The 25,216-nt window shown below is 43.9% G+C and overlaps 1 protein-coding gene and 1 pseudogene across 4 annotated transcripts; both read left to right on the top strand.

Annotated features, from left to right (window-relative positions):
- LOC130189969 (H-2 class I histocompatibility antigen, Q10 alpha chain-like) overlaps nt 1-25,216 on the top strand; it is a 103,894-nt pseudogene that overhangs the window by 6,902 nt on the left and 71,776 nt on the right.
- Nucleotides 1,205-24,974, top strand: LOC130211710 (zinc fingers and homeoboxes protein 1-like). Of its 4 annotated transcripts, XM_056442704.1 has the most exons (8): nt 1,205-1,657; nt 2,507-2,986; nt 11,110-11,658; nt 12,060-12,186; nt 12,358-13,482; nt 16,857-16,991; nt 19,288-19,734; nt 21,995-22,081. In XM_056442704.1, the coding sequence occupies exons 2-7, from the start codon at nt 2,640-2,642 to the stop codon at nt 19,726-19,728; spliced, it is 2,724 nt and encodes a 907-aa protein (XP_056298679.1). In that variant the 5' UTR covers nt 1,205-1,657; nt 2,507-2,639; the 3' UTR covers nt 19,729-19,734; nt 21,995-22,081. The 4 variants fall into 4 exon arrangements, with proteins under 4 accessions (XP_056298679.1, XP_056298821.1, XP_056298894.1 ...); XM_056442846.1 differs by lacking the exon at nt 19,288-19,734 and having other exon boundaries at nt 1,209-1,657; nt 21,995-24,974; XM_056442919.1 differs by lacking the exons at nt 1,205-1,657; nt 19,288-19,734 and having other exon boundaries at nt 2,657-3,006; nt 21,995-24,974.

Here is a 25,216-nt window from a genome sequence, read left to right as displayed (position 1 = left end):
ATATAATATAGATATACAATATAAATATATTGTATCATAAAACTAATTTATATATATATATACATATATATACCTATATATATACATGACAGGCGGAGAGGACGTGCAGGAAAAGCAGATATTTTAGATATTTCACAAATATTACCGGGTATGATCCATATCTCCAAAACACAAATATTCACAAATTGTATAATTTAGAAATGTAATTAATATTACAATAAAACATGTTGTGGCTCAGGGTGGGCGGGGCCCCGTGGCCCTCTAGTGGCCAGCTGCTGCAATAGAGCATTTATTAATGGGACTTTGATGTTTTTGAAGTTTATTTGTAATCGTTGTTTTTGTGCATTCTGCGCTGTGAATGTTTCATTCTGTATTTTCGGGTATTTCTTCTCCTCAGGTTGTTTGTAACTGACCTGGGATCAGACTCAAATACATGAGTAATAATACATGCATATGAAGTCACTTTGATACTTTTAGTACAACGTTAATAATTCACTTGTATTCTCTTCATACAGAGTATTTTGTGTACGTTGTTGTACAAGTACTTTTACTTGAGTGAAGTATCCGAGTACTTCAGAACAGTATGTGACCAAACTTCTTGCATAACTGCATCACAGTTGGAACACACTCCTGACGTCGGGCTATGACGTAATGACGTACAGAAATCCGCCAGTCAAACCCGGACCAGTATACCAACGTTCATTTCCGTTTAACGGTGATATTTTCAAAATAAATCATTGGGTATTAAAACAAATACAAGAAAAATAATGAATTAATTAATAGATATATATTAATTTATTTAGAAAAACTAAATATATAATACACAAATAAATATAATACAATATAAAAATACAAATTAAATGAATCGATACACAATGTATGTAAATAAAGCTGTGTTGGTATACTAGAATAATCACAATCAATATATAATGCACGATTTGAAACTTGAGTTCTGATTAAAATGACCTGACAGTAAACTGTTTGTATATTATAAATAGCATTATTTTATCATTTAATGTGAGAACAAAGCAGATATCAAAGCAGGTTATTATTATTATTGATCAATAAAGTACATTATTATTATTTAAAAATACCAGCTGGAAGATTTAAATGAGTACTGATTTATTCAAAAACATATTTTACATTTTAAATGCAAGAATATCCCTGTAACATATTATGATGTACCTTTAATTTACCAACGGCTAATTGTCAAGCTTTAGTTTGCGCTTTTATTTTGAAAAATAAAACGATACCGGATGTACTTATTGGCCGTTGTTCGCTTGTATCGGCGGTGTACAAAAAAAAATGGCCATCGGTGGGTTCGCTGAACTATCGGTGCCGTTTTTATTAAACCGTCTTTTCTACTAAACGACGCCGGCGGTCGCGAGCAGATGTGGAGCCGTCGCGGTTCCAACTGACGACCGGCGGGGGAAGCTCCCGCCTCCAGGCCGCCGGAGAGGCGCCGCGTCCCGGGCTGGAAGCAGATGGGCTCCTCGGTGTCTTCGGGTAAAAGGCGGAAGACTGCGCATCGAGCCGCGAGCCCCCGCGAGCCGTTCCCCTCGTGAGGAAGCGGTCGGTTCACCGGAGGAACCGGCGGTCGGACCCGCGCCGCCCGCGGGAGAGAACCCGTTATAGAGCCCCGCGTCCCGCGAGCATCGTGAGTGTTGTTGGCTAACGGCTTTTTACATATATATGTGTGTGTGTGTGTGTGTGTGTGTGTGCGCGCGTGCGCGCGGACCGGAAGTACATGCTCTGTTTTATTTTCCCAGCATGCACCAAGCGGCAACAGTTGCTCTCACATCTGAACAGTTCGTCTGATTTATTCCCTCAATCACGTGTATTTCACACATATTTAGACTATTGATTATATAAGTGACAAGATAAATATGACATGACACGCAGAAGCAAATGACATGTATAATTAGAATAATATAAAATACTCCACGTTCTCTTCAAAACAAAGAAACAAAGGTACAAAGTGTTTTAACGGAAACATTTCAGGAGTGCAGGGATGTAAAACCAGACAATAATGACATCAAATGGATATTAAACACCCTGAAAAATAACATAGAAGATAAATAGCAAAGAACATTAAAGATATTGGAAATAAATAACGACATTGATTATTTTAATAAACAATGTGGTTAAAAGAGGTGATTTAAAAGACGTAACTGATTCCACAAAAAGTGTATCTGATTATTTAGTCAAGTAAATATATTTAATAAAATGTATTTATTTTTTAACAACATTTCACCCATTTGGCAACAAAAATAAATGTGCTAAATAAATGCCCCAAAACATTATTTCTACATTTAATATGGAAATATAAAAGTAATACAGTTTATGAATGTCAGTCGCTTTGGATTAGAAGCGTCAGCTAAATTAATTGTAATGTAATCCAGAAAAACAGAATAACTCATAATTCTATATATTTTACGATAATCTAACAACACAAATAAACTTTTCTTGTAGTTCCGCGTATCATTTTTTATTTTCTCGTCTCCAGGGATCAAAGACGACGGAGGAAAACCCTTTTCGACGGATGACGTCACACTTCATGGAGGGACGACTCGAGCTGAAACGGCGTTGACACTCAGCGGGACGACCCACCGATAGACCCCCCCCCCCCCCCCCCCGGCATGGCGAGCCGGAGGAAGACCACCACCCCGTGCATGGTCCCCCCTCGGGAGGCCGTGGACTCGGACCAGGAGATGGAGGACGTCGGCGACGCGCCCGAGCCGGACGATGGCGGCGCGGCGGCCATCTTCCCCGAGCCGCCGGAGGAGGCGGGCGAGGACTCGGGACCCGGGTCCACGCCGGACCTCTACCTGGACGCCAACATGGCGGAGGGCGGCTACGAGTGCAAATACTGCAGCTTCAAGACGGCGGAGCTCAAGCTGTTCACGCTGCACGTGGACCAGGAGCACCCCGACGTGGTCACCAACACCTCGTACGTGTGCATGGAGTGTGACTACCACACCAAGAGGTACTTATACACACCAAGAGGTACTTATACACACTCAGAGGTACTTATACACACCAAGAGGTACTTATACACACCAAGAGGTACTTATACACACCAAGAGGTACTTATACACACACAGAGGTACTTATACACACCAAGAGGTACTTATACACACTCAGAGGTACTTATTACATTCCATTACATGTCATTTAGCAGACGCTTTTATCCAAAGCGACTTACAAAAAGTGCATCAACCTAGAGTATAAACCAAGAACTACAAGAACACAGGAAGCAACACTTCCTCAACTCAGTCGAACCACAAGCACCACAATAAGTGCCATCCCAGTGCCACTGAAGTGCAAATCTGTGTTTTAATCCAGCTATAGTCTAAAGATGTGTTTTCAGTCTCAGGCGGAAGATGTAGAGACTTTCTGCTGTCCTGATGTCAGTGGGGAGCTCGTTCCACCACTGAGGAGCAGGACAGCAAACAGTCTGGATGTAGAGTGATGAGCTCGAGGTGACGGAGGCACAAGACGATTGGCTGTTGCCGAGCGGAGCGACCGTGCCGGGGTGTACGGTGTGACCACATCCCGGATGTAGACGGGGCCCGATCCGTCTAGAGCACGGTACCAAGAACCAGTGTTCTGAAGCGGATGCTGCTCCACCGGTAACCAGTGGAGAGAGCGGAGGAGCGGAGTGGTGTGGGTGAATTTCGGGAGGCTGAAGACCAGTCGAGCTGCTGCATTCTGGATGAGCTGCAGAGGTCGGATGGCCTCAGCAGGTAGACCAGCCAGGAGGGAGTTGCAGTAGTCAAGGCGTGAAATGACCAGAACCTGGACCAGAACCTGTGCCGCCTTCTGAGTAAGAAGAGGCCGTGTTCTCCTGATGTTGTGCAGCATGTACCTACAGGAACGCGTTGTCACAGTGATGTTGGCCCGTCAGGTTGACTGTCTAGTGTCACCCCGAGGTTCCTGGCAGTCAGGGTAGGGGCCAACACAGAGCTGGTGAAGGTGGTAGTCAGGTCATGGGTGGGGGAGCCTTTCCCTGGAAGGAATAGTAGCTCGGTCTTGTCAGGGTTGATCTTCAGGTGGTGAGCAGACATCCACTGAGAGATGTCGGTCAGACAGGCAGAGACTCGCGCCGCCACCCGTGTTTCGGCCGGTGGAAACGAGAAGATCAGTTGGGTGTCATCAGCATAGCTATGGTAGGAGAAGCCATGCGAATGAATGACAGAGCCGAGAGAATTTGTGTACAGAGAGAAGAGGAGGGGACCCAGGACGGAGCCTTGAGGAACCCCAGTAGTGAGAGGAAGAGGAGGGGATCCAGGACGGAGCCTTGAGGAACCCCAGTAGTGAGAGGAAGAGGAGGGGACCCAGGACGGAGCCTTGAGGAACCCCAGTAGTGAGAGGACAAGGATCAGACACCGATCCTCTCCAAGTTACCCGGTAAGTGCGGTCGTTAAGGTAGGAAGAGAAAAGCGCGAGTGCAGTGCCTGAGATCCCCAGGTCCTGAAGAGAAGAGATAAGGATCTGGTGGTTCACGGTGTCAAATGCTGCAGAAAGGTCTAGAAGGATAAGGACAGAGGAGAGATAGGCTGCTCTAGCAGTGAAGGATAAGGACAGAGGAGAGAGAGGCTGCTCTGGCAGTGTGAAGCTGCTCAGAGACAGCCAGGAGGGCAGTCTCTGTCGAGTGGCCGGCCTTGAATCCAGACTGGTGAGGGTCAAGAAGGCTGTTACTGTGGAGATAGGAGGACACTTGGCTCAAGATAGCTCGCTCCAGAGTTTTGGAGAGAAAAGGAAGAAGAGAGACCGGTCTGTAGTTGCTGACTTCAGACGGGTCGAGGTGGTTTCTTCAGGAGAGGGTTGACTCGCCTCCTTCAGAGAGTTAGGGAAACAGCCAGTTGAGAGGGAGCTGTTAATAAGATGGGTGAGGAAGGTCAGAAGGTCAGGAGCAATAGCCTGGAGAATGGGAGACGGGACGGGGTCAAGGGCGCAGGTGGTCGGTCAGCGGAGGTCACCAAGCTAAGAACTTGATTGGGAGACAAGGGGGTGAAAGAGGAAAGAGGGGGAAGGCAGAATTTTGGTCAGGTAGAACGAGCTTTTGGCTGCAGATATAGAGGAAGAGAAGGAGGAGAGAAGAGATTGATAGAAGAGTCTTCCGCTTGATTCGTTTTTAGCCATTTTCTTTCCGTCGCTCGCAAGGTGGCTCTCTCGGCGCGCACCGAGTCCGACAACCACGGAGCCGGAGAGGATTTCCGAACCGGTCGTGTCTTAAAAGGACAAAGAGAATCAAGAGATGAAGACAGGGAAGAGAGGAGAGTGTCTGTGGCAGAGTTAGGCTGCATGAGTGAGAAGGAGCCAGTTGAGGGGAGAGCAGATAGGACAGAGGAGGGACAGAGAGGAGGGACAGAGAGGAGGGACAGAGAGGAGGCCAGAGAGGAGGACAGAGGAGGCCAGAGAGGAGGACAGAGGAGGGACAGAGGAGGCCAGGGAGGAGGACAGAGGAGGCCAGAGAGGAGGGACAGAGGAGGCCAGAGAGGAGGGACAGAGGAGGCTAGAGAGGAGGGACAGAGGAGGCCAGAGAGGAGGACAGAGAGGAGGACAGAGGAGGACAGAGAGGAGGGACAGAGGAGGCTAGAGAGGAGGGACAGAGGAGGCCAGGGAGGAGGGACAGAGAGGAGGCCAGAGAGGAGGGACAGAGGAGGCCAGAGAGGAGGGACAGAGGAGGCCAGAGAGGAGGACAGAGGGTGCGAATGTTGCGCCGTACAGGTGCAGAGTCTGTAGATATGGGTGGGTTGTCAGTACCAGAGAGCGAGAGAGAGTAAGAGATGAAGAAGTGGTCAGAGACATGGAGAGGAGTTACAGTGAGGTTGGAGGTAGAGCAGATTCTAGTGGACATGGAGTCAAGGCGGTTGCCGGCTTTGTGAGTGGGAGGGGAGGGACTGAGTGAGAGGTCAAAGGAAGACAGGAAGAGAAAGAGATCACATGACTTCTCTGTCTGGATGTTAAAGTCACCCAGAAGGATGAGCGGGGGGGCCGTGTTCCGAGAAGTTCGACACGAGGGCGTCTAGCTCTTCCAAGAAATCTCCCAAAGAACCAGGGGGACGGTAGAGAACAACAATGTGTAGTTGAACCGGATGAGTCACCGTCACAGCATGGAACTCAAAAGTCAGTGGGATAAAGAGTGGAAGCGAGTAGGGAGAGAATCACCATTTGGGTGAGATGAGTAAACCTGTAGCTCCACCCCGACCAGAGGGTCTGGGTGTGTGGCTGAAGGAGAAGGCAGAGGAGAGAGCAGCCGGGGTAGACGTGTTGTCTGCTGTGATCCAGGTCTCAGTGAGATCCAGCAAGTCAAGCGACTGCTCCAAGGCAAAGCCAGAGATGAAGTCGGCCTTGCGGTTGGCTGACTGACCGTTCCAGAGGCCTCCTGTGACAAGGTGCTGGGTGTGAGTAGAACGGGTAGGAAGGATAACCGAGGAGGGGTTCCGGTACATGAATGAACGAGTCCTATAGTAACTACGAGTAGAGATACGCACAGGTATGGAAAAGACACACATATTCACAAAATGGTGGAATACACAGCCACCCACGAAGACTCCAAGGGAAGACTCCTATGTCTTTGTCCTCAGAGTCTTGACTCCAAGGGAAGACTCCTATGTCTTTGTCCTCCGAGTCTTGACTCCAAGGGAAGACTCCTATGTCTTTGTCCTCCGAGTCTTGACTCCAACGGAAGACTCCTATGTCTTTGTCCTCCGAGTCTTGACTCCAACGGAAGACTCCTATGTCTTTGTCCTCCGAGTCTTGACTCCAACGGAAGACTCCTATGTCTTTGTCCTCGGAGTCTTGACTCCAAGGAAGACTCCTATGTCTTTGTCCTCCAGTCTTGACTCCAACGGAAGACTCCTATGTCTTTGTCCTCAGTCTTGACTCCAAGGAAGACTCCTATGTCTTTGTCCTCCAGTCTCGACTCCAACGGAAGACTCCTATGTCTTTGTCCTCCGAGTCTTGACTCAACGGAAGACACCTATCTCTTTCTCCTCCCAGTCTAGTCTCCAACGCAATACTCCTATGTCTTTGTCCTTCGTGACTTGACTCCAACCGAAGACTCCTTTGTCTTTGTCCTCCCAGTCTTGACTCCAAGGAAGACTCCTATGTCTTTGTCCTCCCGAGTCTTGACTCCAACGGAAGACTCCTATGTCTTTGTCCTCGAGTCTTGACTCCAAGGAAGACTCCTATGTCTTTGTCCTCCGAGTCTCGACTCCAAGGAAGACTCCTATGTCTTTGTCCTCCAGTCTCGACTCCAACGGAAGACTCCTATGTCTTTGTCCTCCAGTCTCGACTCCAACGGAAGACTCCTATGTCTTTGTCCTCCCAGTCTCGACTCCAAGGAAGACTCCTATGTCTTTGTCCTCCAGTCTTGACTCCAAGGAAGACTCCTATGTCTTTGTCCTCCGTGTCTCGTCTCCAACGGAAGACTCCTATGTCTTTGTCCTCCGAGTCTTGACTCCAACGGGAGACTCCTATGTCTTTGTCCTCCAGTCTTGACTCCAACGGAAGACTCGATGTCTTTGTCCTCCGAGTCTCGACTCCAAGGGCTAAAGACTCCGATGTCTTTGTCCCAAGTCTTGACCCAAGAAGACTCCGATGTCTTGTCCTCCAGTCTGTTGGTATTCAAATGACACTCAATTGAAACCAGGTGATGAGCGCTCGTCCAATCAGTGAAGATTCAGGTGTCAGTAATCAGGACACACCTCTCTACCAAAACAAATCCTAAAACAGTACAGACCAACAATCCAGCAGCTCTAAACAACAAATACAACAGTAACTCAGCAAATAAACTAATCTAAAGACACTTAGCAGGATCCAAGTAGTCAGTAGTCTCGCCTCACAGGTAGAAAATGCACCTTATACACACTCAGAGGTACTTATACACACCAAGAGGTACTTATACACACCAAGAGGTACTTATACACACTCAGAGGTATTTATACACACTCAGAGGTACTTATACACACACAGAGGTACTTATACACACACAGAGGTACTTATACACACACAGAGGTACTTATACACACTCAGAGGTACTTATACACACTCAGAGGTACTTATACACACACAGAGGTACTTATACACACTCAGAGGTACTTATACACACACAGAGGTACTTATACACACTCAGAGGTACTTATACACACTCAGGGAGGTACTTATACACACACAGAGGTACTTATACACACACAGAGTACTTATACACACTCAGAGGTACTTATACACACACAGAGGTACTTATACACACTCAGGGAGGTACTTATACACACACAGAGGTACTTATACACACACAGAGGTACTTATACACACTCAGAGGTATTTATACACACACAGAGGTACTTATACACACACAGAGTACTTATACACACTCAGAGGTACTTATACACACACAGAGGTACTTATACACACACAGAGTACTTATACACACCAATAGGTACTTATACACACTCAGGGAGGTACTTATACACACACAGAGGTACTTATACACACACATAGTACTTATACACACTCAGAGGTACTTATACACACACAGAGTTACTTATACACACTCAGAGTACTTATACACCTCATACGTGTGCATGGAGTGACTACCACACACAGAGATACTTGTATATAATAACACTCCTCTATATTATATCATTATAAATTATATATTAACCCTCTATATGTTATATATTAACCCTCTATATGTTGTATATTAACCCTCTATATGTTGTATATTAACCCTCTATATATTGTATATTAATCCTCTATATGTTGTATATTAACCCTCTATATATTGTATATTAATCCTCTATATGTTGTATATTAACCCTCTATATGTTGTATATTAAACCTCTATATATTGTATATTAATCCTCTATATATTGTATATTAACCCTCTATATATTGTATATTAACCCTCTATATATTGTATATTAATCCTCTATATGTTGTATATTAACCCTTTATATGTTGTATATTAACCCTCTATATATTGTATATTAAACCTCTATATATTGTATATTAATCCTCTATATGTTGTATATTAACCCTCTATATGTTGTATATTAATCCTCTATGTTGTATATTTAGCCTCTATATATTGTATATTAACCCTCTATATATTGTATATTAAACCTCTATATGTTGTATATTAACCCTCTATATGTTGTATATTAATCCTCTATATATTGTATATTTATCCTCTATATATTTTATATTAATCCTCTATATATTTTATATTAACCCTCTATATATTGTATATTAACCCTCTATATATTGTATATTAACCCTCTATATATTGTATATTAAGCCTCTATATATTGTATATTAACCCTCTATATATTGTATATTAACCCTCTATATGTTGTATATTAACCCTCTATATATTGTATATTAATCCTCTATATGTTGTATATTTAGCCTCTATATGTTGTATATTAAACCTCTATATATTGTATATTAACCCTCTATATATTGTATATTAACCCTCTATATATTGTATATTAACCCTCTATATGTTGTATATTAACCCTCTATATTGTATATTAACCCTCTATATATTGTATATTAACCCTCTATATATTGTATATTAAGCCTCTATATATTGTATATTAACCCTCTATATATTGTATATTAACCCTCTATATGTTGTATATTAAGCCTCTATATATTGTATATTAACCCTCTATATATTGTATATTAAGCCTCTATATATTGTATATTAACCCTCTATATATTGTATATTAAACCTCTATATGTTGTATATTAACCCTCTATATGTTGTATATTAATCCTCTATATATTGTATATTTATCCTCTATATATTTTATATTAATCCTCTATATATTTTATATTAACCCTCTATATATTGTATATTAACCGTCTATATATTGTATATTAACCCTCTATATATTGTATATTAACCTCTATATATAGTATATTAACCCTCTATATATTGTATATTAACCTCTATATATTGTATATTAACCTCTATATATTGTATATTAACCTCTATATATTGTATATTAACCCTCTATATATTGTATATTAACCTCTATATATTGTATATTAACCCTCTATATATTGTATATTAAGCCTCTATATATTGTATATTAACCCTCTATATATTGTATATTAAGCCTCTATATATTGTATATTAACCCTCTATATATTGTATATTAACCCTCTATATATTGTATATTAAGCCTCTATATATTGTATATTAAGCCTCTATATATTGTATATTAACCCTCTATATATTGTATATTAAGCCTCTATATATTGTATATTAAGCCTCTATATATTGTATATTAAGCCTCTATATATTGTATATTTATCCTCTATATATTGTATATTAAGCCTCTATATATTGTATATTAAGCCTCTATATATTGTATATTAACCCTCTATATATTGTATATTAAGCCTCTATATATTGTATATTAACCCTCTATATATTGTATATTAACCCTCTATATGTTGTATATTAACCCTCTATATATTGTATATTAATCCTCTATATGTTGTATATTTAGCCTCTATATGTTGTATATTAACCCTCTATATGTTGTATATTAACCCTCTATATATTGTATATTAATCCTCTATATGTTGTATATTTAGCCTCTATATGTTGTATATTAAACCTCTATATATTGTATATTAACCCTCTATATGTTGTATATTAACCCTCTATATATTGTATATTAATCCTCTATATGTTGTATATTTAGCCTCTATATGTTGTATATTAAACCTCTATATATTGTATATTAACCCTCTATATATTGTATATTAACCCTCTATATGTTGTATATTAACCCTCTATATATTGTATATTAAGCCTCTATATATTGTATATTAACCCTCTATATATTGTATATTAACCCTCTATATATTGTATATTAATCCTCTATATATTGTATATTAAGCCTCTATATATTGTATATTAATCCTCTATATATTGTATATTAAGCCTCTATATATTGTATATTTATCCTCTATATATTGTATATTTATCCTCTATATATTGTATATTAAGCCTCTATATATTGTATATTAACCCTCTATATATTGTATATTAACCCCCTCTGATGCGTTGTGACCCTCCAGCTACGACACCCTGCTGGCGCACAACGCTCGCCTCCACCCGGGCGCGGGCGCGTTCCGGCGCACGATGGTGCGGCGCAGCCACGAGACGGTGTTCCGGCAGTCGGTGAAGCAGGAGGACGAGGCCGCGTCGCGCCGCATCGCGCTCAGCCAGACGCCCATCATGAGGAGCCGCGGCCGGCCGGAGCTCAACAAGTTCGCCGGGCTGCACAAGATGGCCGCCGCCGACGTCATCAAGGTGGAGAGCGAGGAGGACGAGGAGCCGCCGGCGCCGTCTCCCGCCCCGGCGTTCGCCGCGGCGCCGCGCCTCGTCCCCGTCTCCGCGCCCGTGCAGGTGCACGCCGTGCCGCAGAGCATCGTGGTCAACGGCTCCAACCTGCTGCAGATCAAAGGCGGCGGCGTGCTGCCCCCCGGCACGCTGGCCCAGGTGCTGTCGGCGCTGCAGAACCAGCAGAACTGCAGCCAGACGCAGCTCCTCATCCCCATCAGCAGCATCCCCACCTACAACACGGCCATGGACAACAACGTCCTGCTGGTCAGCGCCTACAACAGGTACGTGCTGCGCCGCGCGGGGCGTTCAAGGCCCGGCGGGAAAGATTCACAGCTTCTTTTAACCTCTAATATAAAAATACTGTCTCACGGTGCATTCAAGGACCGTCGGGAAAGATTCACAGCTTCTTTTAACCTCTTTAATATGAAATTACTGTCTCACGGTGCGTTCAAGGACCGTCGAGGAAAAAGATTTACGGCTTCTTTTCATCTCCTTAAAATGAAAATACTGCGTCTCCATTTGATTTAATATATTTAGGTAAATATAGATTTTAAAGGAGACGCGTAGAATACTTTCTTTTTTAGTATCGCGCCTTCTTCGCTCACGATGTGTTCAAGGACCCTGGGGAACGACATTATTTTGGGGATGCGTGACAACCAGACAGCTGACGTGTGGCCCTCAGGTTCCCGTACCCTTCGCTGTCGGAGGTCCTCGGCTTGTCGTCTCAGACCAAGTTCAGCGAGGAGCAGATCAAAGTCTGGTTCTCCGCCCAGAGGCTGAAGCACGGAGTCAGCTGGACGCCGGAGGAGGTCGGTGTAGCTCCTCCCCCTGTTCTGAGCCCCACCCCTTGTTCTAAACCCCACTCCTTTTGTTAAACCCCACCCCCTTTTGTTAAACTCCACCCCTTGTTCTAAACCCCACCCCTTGTTCTAAGTGAGTGAAGTGTGTGTGAGTTGTGTGCCCTGCGCTCTCGCCTGCAGGTGGAGGAGGCGCGGAGGAAGAAGTTCAACGGCATGGTGCAGGCCGTCTCTCAGACCATCACCGTCATCCCCGCCAACATGGCCGCCGGCGGGCTGCAGTCCATCTTCCATACGTGTCAGATCGTGGGCCAGCCGGGCCTCGTGCTCACGCAGGTGTCGGGCGGCGGGAGCGCCGTGCCGGTCGCCGCCCCCATCACCCTGACGGTGGCGGGCGTCCCCGGCAACCGGCCCAAAGCCGCCGAGCCGTCGGCGACCGAGTCCAAGACGGAGACGCTGTCGGCCGGCGCGGTGCGCGGCCCGGACGCCGCGGCGGCGCCGTCGTCCTCCAAACCGAAGAAGTCCAAGGAGCAGCTGGCGGAGCTGAAGGCGAGCTACGGCCGCCGGCAGTTCGCCACGGAGGCGGAGATATCGCGTCTCATGCAGGTCACCAAACTCTCCAAGCGGGCGATCAAGAAGTGGTTCAGCGACACGCGCTACAACCAGAGGAACGCCAAGGACCACCACGGCGTGCCGCTGGGCGAAGCCCCGCCCACCAAGCTGCGAGGAGCGAGGAGCGGCCTCGACGACGACAGCGGCGGCGCCTCCACGATCGTGGTCATCGACTCCAGCGACGACGCCAGCGACTGCTCGCCGCCCGCCGCCCGCGACCCGCGCGTGAAGTTCCGCCACGCCTTCCCCGACTTCACGCCGCAGAAGTTCAAGGAGAAGACGGCGGAGCAACTGCTGGTGCTGGAGGCGAGCTACCAGGGCTGCAGCACGCCGCCGGACGAGGAGCTCGGCCGGCTGCGCGGCGCCACCAAGCTGACGCGGCGCGAGCTCGACGCCTGGTTCACCGAGAGGAGGAAGACGCCCTCGAAGGAGGAGGAGGAGGAGGACGAGGAGGACGAAGACGAGAGCCGGAGCACGCCGCCCTCCGGCAGGAAGTCGCTGAAGAAGACGACGGAGCAGCTGCACTTCCTGAAGAAGGCCTTCGTGCGGTCGCAGTGGCCGACGGCGGCGGAGTACGACGTGATGGCGGCCGACAGCCGGCTGCCCCGGAGCTACATCGTCAACTGGTTCGGAGACACGCGCTACGCCTGCAAGAACAGCAACCTGAAGTGGTTCTACCTGTACCAGAGCGGCAAGGTACCGCCCACTCACACTTACAGGACTGTCTCAGAAAATTAGAATATTGTGATGAAGTTCTTTATTTTCTGCAATGCAATTAAAAAAACAAAAATGTCATGCATTCTGGATTCATTACAAATCAACTGAAACATTGCAAGCCTTTTATTCTTTTAATATTGCTGATTATGGCTTACAGCTTAAGAAAACTCAAATATCCTATCTCTAAATATTAGAATATCATGAAAAAGTATACTAGTAGGGTATTAAACAAATCACTTGAATTGTCTAATTAACTCGAAACACCTGCAAGGGTTTCCTGAGCCTTGACAAACACTCAGCTGTTATAAATCTTTTTTTTTACTTGGTCTGAGGAAATATTCTAATTTCATGAGATAGGATTTTAGAGTTTTCTTAAGCTGTAAACCATAATCAGCAATATTAAAAGAATAAAAGGCTTGCAATATTTCAGTTGATTTGTAATGAATCCAGAATGCATGACATTTTTGTTTTTTTAATTGCATTACAGAAAATAAAGAACTTTATCACAATATTCTAATTTTCTGAGACAGTCCTGTATATTTATACTCATATTTATATTATACTCATTTATATTATACTTATATTCATATTATATTTATATTATACTCATATTTAAATTATACTTATATTATATTATACTCATATTTATATTATACTTATATTCATATTATACTTATATTTATATAACTCATATTTATATTATACTTATATTCATATTATACTTATATTTATATAACTCATTTATATTATACTTATATTCATATTATACTTATATTTATATTATACTCATATTTATATTATACTTATATTATATTATACTCATATTTATATTATACTCATATTTATACTTATATTATACTTATATTTATAGTATACTCAGATTTATATTATATTTATATTATACTTATATTCATATTATACTTATATTTATATAATACTTATATTTATATTATACTCATATTTATATCATACATATATTATATAATACTTATATTTATATTATATTTATATTATACTTCTATTTATATATTACTTATATTTATATATTACTTATATTTATATTATACTTGTATTTATATATTTATATTTGCATTTATATTATATTTATATTATATTTATATTATACTTGTATTTATAAGATGGCGGAGGGAGCTGGTGGAAGTGCAGCTGCTCCGAGTAGATCTCGAATTAAACCAGAAATCTACAAGGCTATTGATGGTAAAGTCATTGTGGAAGATGAACTTTTAAACTTCCTCGTCATAAAAATGAAGACTCTGAGTCATGACGATATTATTTTATTAGTTGTGAACCACTTCGGATCGGATTGGATTGAGTTCAAAGAAAGTTCTTTTTGAACTCTGTCCAAGCTCCAGTCAACGCTAAAGTATTAGAACGAATCCTCTTAGTTAGGCTTCAAGATTACATCTTAACCACTGATAATCAATTTGGTTTTAAAAGTAAACATAGCACAGACTTATGTATATATGCACTGAAGGAAGTTGTTAGTAAGTACAGGAGACATAACACCACAGTATTTATGTGTTTCCTGGATGCATCTAAAGCTTTTGATCGAATTAATCATTCCAAATTGTTTGTCAAATTACAAGAGCGAGGGGAGCCACCATATTTGATTAGGATTTTGCACTTTTGGTATGCACGTCAAACCATGCGAGTGAGATGGGGTCAGAGTGTATCTGCACCCTTCCTAGTGACAAATGGTGTCCGACAAGGTGGAATACTGTCCCCTGCACTGTTTAATCTCTATATGGATGACCTCTCGAAGGAGTTAACAAAGTGTAAGACAGGATGTGTGGTGGGAGAAAGTCTCATTTATCATCTCCTCTACGCTGACGACTTGGTGGTCCTGTCACCCTATAGTGCTGGCTTACAGCAATTGCTCAGTGTGCTCAAGGTATGGGGTGCACTATGATATCGAGTTCAACTATAAAAAGAGTGTTATCATGATAGCAAAAACCAGGGAGGATCAGAAGCTACATTTTCCTTCATTCTTTTTGGGAGACCAGGAGCTAAATGTGGTTCAAAAACACAGGTATTTGGGTCATATCATCAGGAACGACCTCAGTGATGATGACGAGGTGCAGCGGCAGTGTTGCAAACTGTATGCACAAGCCAACATGCTGGCACGTAATGTCACATGTGTACAGAAGACGTTCAAACCGCTCTGTTTGGAGCCGACTGCTCTCCTCTATACAGCCCACCTGTGGTGCAGCTATAGTCAAGGGAAAATGAAAAAGATGCAGGTGGCTTTCAATGATGCCTTCAGGATCCTGCTCAAGCTTCCGAGATGGACAAGTGCAAGTCAGATGTTTGTGAGCCGGAATGTTCCCACTTTTCATGCTGTTTTGAGGAATTTTATGTATAAATTTAAATGTCGACTAAATGTCTCAGAGAATGTAGTTATAAAAGCCTTGGCTGACCCAGCACTGAGTGATATCAGGTATTCGTCTTGTTTCTGGAAGCAATGGAACAAATGTTTGTATGTTTTTTAATCCCGAGTGATTTTTTTTGTGGCTGCAATGGCTGGACCGGTGTCCTCGTGTTGTATTTTATATATTGTTGTTGTATTTGTGTTTGTTGTTTTATGGACCCATGAGTCTGGAATAAAGATATATATATATATTATAATTATTTTTATATTATACTTATATTTATATTATACTTATATGTATATATTACTTATATTTATATTATACTTATATTTATATTATACTCATATTTATATAATACTTATATAATATTTATATTATACTTGTATTTATATTATACTTGTATTTATATTATAATTGTATTTATATTATACTTATATGTATATATTACTTATATTTATATTATACTTATATTTATATTATGCTCATATTTATATTATACTTATATTATATTTTTATTATACTTATATTTATATATTACTTATATTTATATTATACTTGTATTTATATTATACTTATATTTATATTATACTTGTATTTATATTATACTCATATTTATATTATACATGTATTTATATTTATATTATACTTTTTAGATTATAATTATATTTATATTATACTTGTATTTATATTATATTTATATTATACTGATATTTGTATTATACTTGTATTTATATTATATTCATATTATAATTATATTTATATTATACTTATATTTATATTATACTCATATTTATATTATACATGTATTTATATTATATTTATCATGTATTTATATTATACTTATACTTATATAATATTTATATTATACTTATATTTATATTATACTTGTATTTATATTATACTTTTATTTATATTTATATTCGACTTTAACCAGAAGAATAAATACCCCTGTGTGTCCTTCAGGTGGACGAAGCTCTGAACGGAGAAGTCAAGACCCAGAAGAAGTCCAGGAAGCGGTTCCGCGGCTGGTCCAGAAGGACACGCCGGCCCTACCCCTGCAAACGCTCGAGCCCACAAGGGGGCGCCACCCCCATCAAGGTGCGTGTCCACTTGATCAGCAGGGTGTCCTACAGTCATGGAAAACCTGGAGAAAGTCCTGGATTTTTAAAATGGTTATTTCCAGAACTGGAAAAGAAAATCCCCAAAGTTTTGTAAAAGTCCTGGAAGTGTGTTATATTAATAAGTGCATTGACGCTGAGTACTAAATGATTTAATATGCTTCTAAAAAGAATGATGCTCTAAATACAAGCCGCCATTCGCTCTTTAATATTTGCACATTTTCCGCGCTGCAAGTGAACGCACCGTAACTGAAGACATGAATGTTTATTCTTTTAATCAAACTATTGTTTCTCATTTATTTGAGTAATTTAAGGTTAAACTGAATGCTTTAAAATCTCATTGTGAGTTTGATTCATAGTTCAAATTCATAGAAGTTATGGAAAAGTCATTGAAAAAACGAAAAGACATAGAATATACATAGAATATACATATAATAGACGTAGAAAAGACGTGTAGTGATGGAGTAGAGATGGAGTAGAGGTGGAGAAGTGATGGAGTAGAGATGGAGTAGAGTTGGAGTAGTGATGGAGTAGAGGTGGAGTAGTGATGGAGTAGAGATGGAGTAGTGATGGAGTAGAGGTGGAGTAGTGATGGAGTAGAGGTGGAGTAGTCATGGAGTAGAGGTGAAGTAGAGATGGAGTAGAGGTGGAGTAGTGATGGAGTAGAGGTGGCGTAGAGATGGAGTAGTGATGGAGTAGTGGAGTAGTGGTGGAGTAGAGGTGGAGTAGTGGTGGAGTAGAGGTGGAGAAGTGATGGAGTAGAGGTGGAGTAGAGATGGAGTAGAGATGGAGTAGAGATGGAGAAGTGATGGAGTAGAGGTAGAGTAGAGGTGGATTAGAGATGGAGAAGTGATGGAGTAGAGGTGGAGTAGAGATGGAGTAGAGGTGGAGTAGTGATGGAGTAGAGGTGGAGTAGAGATGGAGAAGAGGTGGAGTAGAGGTGGAGTAGAGGTGGAGAAGAGGTGGAGTAGAGGTGGAGTAGAGGTGGAGTAGAGGTGGAGTCGTGGTGTCACATGGTGTCACGTGGTGTGAGGTGGTGTCACGTGGTGTCACGTGGTGTGACGTGGTGTCACGTGGTGTGACGTGGTGTCACGTGGTGTCACGTGGTGTCACGTGGTGTCACGTGGTGTGACGTGGTGTCACGTGGTGTGGTGTGGTGTCACGTGGTGTCACGTGGTGTGACGTGGTGTCCCGTAGTGTCACGTGGTGTCACGTGGTGTCACGTGGTGTGGTGTCACGTGGTGTCACGTGGTGTCACGTGGTGTCACGTGGTGTCACGTGGTGTCACGTGGTGTCACGTGGTGTGACGTGGTGTCACGTGGTGTCACGTGGTGTCACGTGGTGTCACGTGGTGTCACGTGGCGTCATGTGGTGTCATGTGGTGTCATGTGGTGTCACGTGGTGTCATGTGGTCTCACGTGGTGTCACGTGGTCTCACGTGGCGTCATGTGGTCTCATGTGGTGTCATGTGGTGTCACGTGGTGTCACGTGGTGTCACGTGGTCTCATGTGGTGTCATGTGGTCTCATGTGGTGTAATGTGGTGTCATGTGGTCTCATGTGGTGTCACGGGTGGTGTCACGTGGTGTCACGTGGTGTCACGTGGTGTGGCGTGGTGTCACGTGGTGTCACGTGGTGTCGCGTGGTGTCACGTGGTGTCACGTGGTGTCACGTGGTGTCACGTGGTGTCACGTGGTGTCACGTGGTGTGACGTGGTGTCACGTGGTGTCACGTGGTGTCACGTGGTGTCACGTGGTGTCACGTGGTGTCACGTGGTGTCACGTGGTGTCACGTGGTGTCACGTGGTGTCACATGATGTCACATGGTGTCACGTGGTCTCACGTGGCGTCACGTGGTGACGTGGTCTCACGTGGTGTCACGTGGTGTCACGTGGTGTCACGTGGTGTCACGTGGTGTCACGTGGTGTCACGTGGTGTCACGTGGTGTCACGTGGTGTCACGTGGTGTCACGTGGTGTGACGTGGTGTCACGTGGTGTCACGTGGTGTCACGTGGTGTGACGTGGTGTCACGTGGTGTCACGTGGTGTGACGTGGTGTCACGTGGTGTCACGTGGTGTCACGTGGTGTCACGTGGTGTCACGTGGTGTCACGTGGTGTCACGTGGTGTCAGGTGGTGTGACGTGGTGTCAGGTGGTGTCACGTAGTGTCACGTGGTGTCAGGTGGTGTGACGTGGTGTCAGGTGGTGTCACGTAGTGTCACGTGGTGTCAGGTGGTGTGACGTAGTGTCCCGTGGTGTAATGCCGTCCTCGGCCTGCAGGTGAAGTCCGGGCAGCAGTTCCTGAAGGACTACTTCCTGAGGCACCGAGTCCTGAGCGAGAAGGACCTGGACGACCTGGTCTCCAAGTCCAGCATGAGCTACGAGCAGGTCAGGGACTGGTTCTCACACACCGCCCGCCGGGTGGAGGAGGGCCGGGGGCCCTTCAGCGACGAGGAGGTGGAGGGAGAGGAAGACGACGAAGAGGAGGAGGTGGGGCGGGGGGAGGAGGAGGAGGCTGCAGAACAGACAGCAGACAGCGAAGGAGAGATGGAGGTGAAAGAACAAGGACAAGAAGCCACTGATGAGGACTGCAATGAGGAGGTGGAGGAGGAGGTGCAGGAGGAGCAGGAGGAGCAGGAGGAGGAGGAGGATGAAGAAGTGATCCAGGAGGATCCGAAAGGTGACAGCCAATCACAGCCCGAGGCAGAGGAGCAGACATGAGCTGAGGTGAGGAAGGGCATTTTATTCTATTGACTTTTTATTACATACTATACAGACTTAAATATATATATATATATATATATATATTTAATATATATGATATATATTATATTTATTGATCAGGCATGAGAATCCCTCACCTTTCGGAGAAATTCGCCGTTTTGAAACCAAAATAGGTGACTTACGTGAATCGTGTAGATCTGAAGAGTTTTTGTTTTGGGGTAGGGAATTGGCGGCCGGCGTTCATGAGATTGGAGTGGGACACGGAGAAAATGTGGAGTGGTGCTCTTCACAATAAAACATCTTTGATGGGACGTGTCGCGTCTCGGCCAATCAGCGTCAAGATGTCTTCAGCGTTTGGGGGTTCAGGTTAGCTTGAATGTTAGCCCGCTACATCTGCTGCTGTCACGCTGCACGGTGTAGCGATGCTAACAAAGTACCCGTACGTTAATCACCATGTGATTTAGCATATTTTTAGTATCGATACTTCATTAAAAGAGCGATCAGAGCGCAGACGCTGCTCCGTGTCGAGCTGTCTGCGCAGCGCTAACAGAGAGGGGCGTTAAGTGGCGGAATTTTCGGCTTTAAAAATAAAAATAAAAAAAGATGCCAGAAGTGAAATGTTTAAGTTCAGTCTGTAAAGTTGTGTAACTCTCCAGCTGCTCTTCCTGATGAACTCTGTATCATCAGGTCAGAGACTAACGGCCTCATAGTGTATAATCAATGCTATGACGGCTCCATGTAGTTTCATTCATATCTTGTAGGCTCATACTAATATTACTGCCATTTGTTAAGTGTTGAACAAGTTGGTAAAAAGTGAACCGTACAGATATTTTATTTCTTACTATTATAGATAAATATACCAGTATCGTATTTATGGTATACTGTTTTTATGGTATTGTATCATGATATTTATGGCAGGTATGGTATAGAAGATCGTGACAACCAGGTAGAGGCAGAACAGACTCGAGGAACAGACTCGAGGAACAGACTCGAGGAACAGACTCGAGGAACAGACTCAAGGAACAGACTCAAGGAACAGACTCGTGGAACAGACTCGAGGAACAGACTCGAGGAACAGACTCGAGGAACAGACTCGTGGAACAGACTCGAGGAACAGACTCGAGGAACAGACTCGAGGAACAGACTCGAGGAACAGACTCGAGGAACAGACTCGAGGAACAGACTCGAGGAACAGACTCGAGGAACAGACTCGAGGAACAGACTCGAGGAACAGACTCAAGGAACAGACTCCAGGAACAGACTCGAGGAACAGACTCGAGGAACAGACTCGTGGAACAGACTCGAGGAACAGACTCGAGGAACAGACTCGAGGAACAGACTCGTGGAACAGACTCGTGGAACAGACTCGTGGAACAGACTCGTGGAACAGACTCGTGGAACAGACTCGTGGAACAGACTCGTGGAACAGACTCGAGGAACAGACTCGTGGAACAGACTCGAGGAACAGACTCGAGGAACAGACTCGTGGAACAGACTCGTGGCTCAGCAGAGCACAAGACTTGAAGACTTGTTCACGCCAACAACAAAAAAAGGAAGTTGGTTCATGAATGACCATATTATTAGTGCTGTGAAAAATAACGCGTTATGATTAAATTACAGGATTAATTAGTTAATTTTTTAACGCATTTAACGCATGCGCAGAATGAGCTTCCAATCCGTCTGTTGTTGGTCGTCTCTCCAGCAGCATGTCATTCTGTCTCTAGTGTCACGTTAACACGACTCAGAGCTCCGGCTCGCGCGGCAGAGCTCCGATGCTGGCGCGCGCACTGGTGAGCAAGTTATGTGCCCCCCTGTGTATAAATGTATATATGTGATTAATCATGATTAATCCACAGAAACCTGTGATAAACCTGATTAAAAATTTTAATCATTTCACAGCCCTAATTATCATACAACGTCCAACATCGATGGTCGTGGAAGTCACCAGCACCTTCTCACCTTTTTCACCCGTGACCCGTTTTCATGCCTGATATATATATATAATATTTAATATGTATATATTTAATATATCTATATATTGCAACATACTATACAGACTTTTTTTCTATTTTTAAGAAATATTTTACTAATTCTTATGAGATTTTTTATTCATGAATACAATTAAAAACATCCTAAAGAACAAGAAGTGAAGCTCCGGAGAGGTCGGGTTCCTCTTCTCCCGGGGACCCTGAACGCAACGGACCAGTAGAGTCCTTGAACCCGTCCACATTGTATGACGTCATCTTCTCCTTGTGTTCCTCAGCTTGGAGAGATGTCGATGCGCGTCAGTGTTTCTCAGCTGGCGGCTCGGGACCCACCGACGGCCGCGGGGAGCGCCGACGGGGACCAGGCACCTGATCGGGACCCGGCTCTGAGCCTGGGAGACGGCGCTTTGGGTCCCGCTGCAGCTGAGACGTACTGAGTCAGAGGACATGGGGGGGGGAGGGGCGTGGCTTCTTTTTGCAGACGGGGACCAATCGGACGCGTGGGAAAGACTCGCCGGGCGCCCTGCGAGTGAGTTTCAACCCCCTGCCGGGCTTTTATTTTGGCGAGGAAGACGGAGCTTTTGTCATTTATAAATAAATAAAAATAAAAAAGCATTTTTTAAAAGAGACCTGTTTTTAAAGTGAGAGGCTTGCATGGTTTTTATTAATAATAAAGAATAAAGGACCATTTTCAAAACAGTGACAACATTTTTCTGAAAGAAGTTTTCTACGTGTTTGTTGTTTGTGAATAGACTCTCCGTGTCTCGTGGTTCTGACTTCGTTGAATCCACTTCTGCATTTTGACGTTTTTGTACGTTTTTTTAAGTCTTAACGACAAACATGAAATGTGCCGAGTCATTCTGGGGCTCGAGTGTTTGGGTCACGGGGGGGAAATCCACCCTAAATACACAATACGTCAGACTTATTAATATATTTATTATTATTGCATCGTGGACTCTTCTCCCACAATGCAACAGGAACAGTAGTGTTAGCGTAAGAAAGTAGAAGCAGACAGTTATTCTATTTTCATGGACAATTTTCTCTGAAAAAAATAAATAAAGTTATATCTACGATTAAAAATAAAATTAAAATAACTGACAAATTAATTTTAATTATTGATGAGTTCAGTGTCACTTTCAGAAGACCCTCGTCTCTAGACCCTCTCTAGACCTTCGTCTCTAGACCCTCGTCTCTAGTCCCTCTCCACACCCTCGTCTCTAGACCCTCTCTAAACCTTCGTCTCTAGACCCTCGTCTCTAGACCCTCTCTAGACCTTCGTCTCTAGACCCTCTCTAGACCTTCGTCTCTAGACCCTCTCTAGACCTTCGTCTCTAGTCCCTCGTCTCTAGACCCTCTCTAGACCTTCGTCTCTAGTCCCTCGTCTCTAGACCCTCGTCTCTAGACCTTCGTCTCTAGACCCTCCTCTCTAGTCCCTCGTCTCTAGACCCTCTCTAGACCTTCGTCTCTAGACCCTCGTCTCTAGACCCTCTAGACCTTCGTCTCTAGTCCCTCGTCTCTAGACCCTCTCTAGACCCTCGTCTCGACCTTCGTCTCTAGTCCCTCGTCTCTAGACCCTCGTCTCTAGTCCCCGTCTCTACACCCTCTTCTGTAGACCCTCGTCTCTAGACCCTCTTCTGTAGACCCTCGTCTCTAGATCCTCGTCTCCAGCCCCTCGTCTCTAGTCCCTCTCCACACCCTCGTCTCTAGACCCTCTTCTTTAGACCCTCTTCTCTAGACCCTCGTCTCTAGTCCCTCTCTAGACCCTCTTCTTTAGACCCTCGTCTCTAGACCCTCGTCTCTAGTCCCTCTCTAGACCCTCTTCTTTAGACCCTCTTCTCTAGACCCTCGTCTCTAGTCCCTCTCTAGACCTTCGTCTCTAGACCCTCTCTAGACCCTCGTCTCTAGACCCTCTCTAGTCCCTCGTCTCTAGACCCTCGTCTCTAGACCCTCTCTAGTCCCTCGTCTCTAGACCTTCATCTCTAGTCCCTCGTCTCTAGACCCTCTCTAGTCCCTCGTCTCTAGACCCTCTCTAGACCTTCGTCTCTAGACCCTCTCTAGTCCCTCGTCTCTACACCCTCTTCTGTAGACCTTCGTCTCTAGTCCCTCGTCTCTACACCCTCTTCTCTAGTCCCTCGTCTCTAGACCCTCTCTAGACCTTCGTCTCTAGACCCTCTAGTCCCTCGTCTCTACACCCTCTTCTGTAGACCTTCGTCTCTAGTCCCTCGTCTCTACACCCTCTTCTGTAGACCTTCGTCTCTAGTCCCTCGTCTCTACACCCTCTTCTGTAGACCTTCGTCTCTACACCCTCGTCTCTAGACCCTCTCTAGAACTTCGTCTCCAGACCTTCGTCTCTAGTCCCCGTCTCTACACCCTCTTCTGTAGACCCTCAACTCTCGTCCCTCGTCTCTAGATCCTCGTCTCCAGCCCCTCGTCTCTAGTCCCTCTCCACACCCTCGTTTCTAGACCCTCTCTAGACCCTCGTCTCTAGACCCTCAACTCTAGACCCTCGTCTCTAGATCCTCGTCTCCAGCCCCTCGTCTCTAGTCCCTCTCCAGACCCTCGTCTCTAGACCCTCTCTGGACCCTCGTCTCTTGTCCATGACACAATGATCCTTTATGAGCCTCAAACTGGTTCAAACGTGTATCTTCTCCCTGAGAACGATCTCTTCAGATGCATTCTGGGTAATGTAGGCCCTCCAGTGTCATCATGAACTCCACAATAAAAGTTTTTACGGTGGATTTGTCTTTTTTGAGCTCTGAGAAAACAAAAGTCCAAGATGGCGGCAGAAGTTACAGATTGAATTTGTCACGTTTAAAGCATGTTTGTTGTTGTTTAAACAACAAACGTGTGTTGATGGACTTGAGACGACGAACCCTGAGTTTGAGTCAAATCAGAAAAGAGTCAAAATCACTTCAGGAACCGCCGACGTTACCTCAACGCTAACCGCTACGGGCAAGTTACGAGGACACGGAATAATAATGTCTCTCAGATGGCCTCTCTGTCTCTCTCCCCCTCTCTCTTTCTCTCTCTCGCTCCAAAGGAAAGACATCCTTCAGAAGTTATCTATGGGTGAAGCTCATTGGTCCTTCAGGGTTTCCTCCAGGGGCGGGGCTTAAAAAGAAGACGATCTGGGTCCTTTAATCTGTTTAGTCCTCAAGTTATTTATGATCTTTCATGGAGATCGGATCTGTTCTTCTCTTCTCTGTTCTTTTTATTTTGTCTGCAAGAAACAACAAAAAATTAAAAACATTTTGAGTAGTTTGTTTGTTATTTACTTTTTAATCTTCAATGATGAAGAAACAAAGTTACATACAACTATACAAAATAACTAGATACAGAGTAACTAAATACAGAGTAACTCTACAAAGTAACTAGATACAGAGTAACTAAATACAGAGTAACTAGATACAGAGTAACTGAATAGAGATTAACTAGATACAGAGTAACTAGATACAGAGTAACTGAATACAGATTAACTAGATACAGAGTAACTAGATAAA

This window comes from Pseudoliparis swirei, chromosome 1, assembly GCF_029220125.1.
Source record: "Pseudoliparis swirei isolate HS2019 ecotype Mariana Trench chromosome 1, NWPU_hadal_v1, whole genome shotgun sequence".
Lineage (NCBI taxonomy): Eukaryota > Metazoa > Chordata > Actinopteri > Perciformes > Liparidae > Pseudoliparis > Pseudoliparis swirei.
Note: the sequence above shows the minus strand (reverse complement) of the source record. Positions and strands in the feature narration are given on the sequence as shown.

Excerpts from the sequence above, each read along its gene's own strand:
- LOC130211710 (XM_056442704.1), top strand. The coding sequence starts at position 2,640 with ATGGCGAGCCGGAGGAAGACCACCACCCCGTGCATGGTCCCCCCTCGG. Across the intron at positions 2,987-11,109 it reads TGTGACTACCACACCAAGAG|CTACGACACCCTGCTGGCGC; the intron begins GTACTTATACAC and ends GTGACCCTCCAG. Across the intron at positions 16,992-19,287 it reads GGGGCGCCACCCCCATCAAG|GTGAAGTCCGGGCAGCAGTT; the intron begins GTGCGTGTCCAC and ends CTCGGCCTGCAG.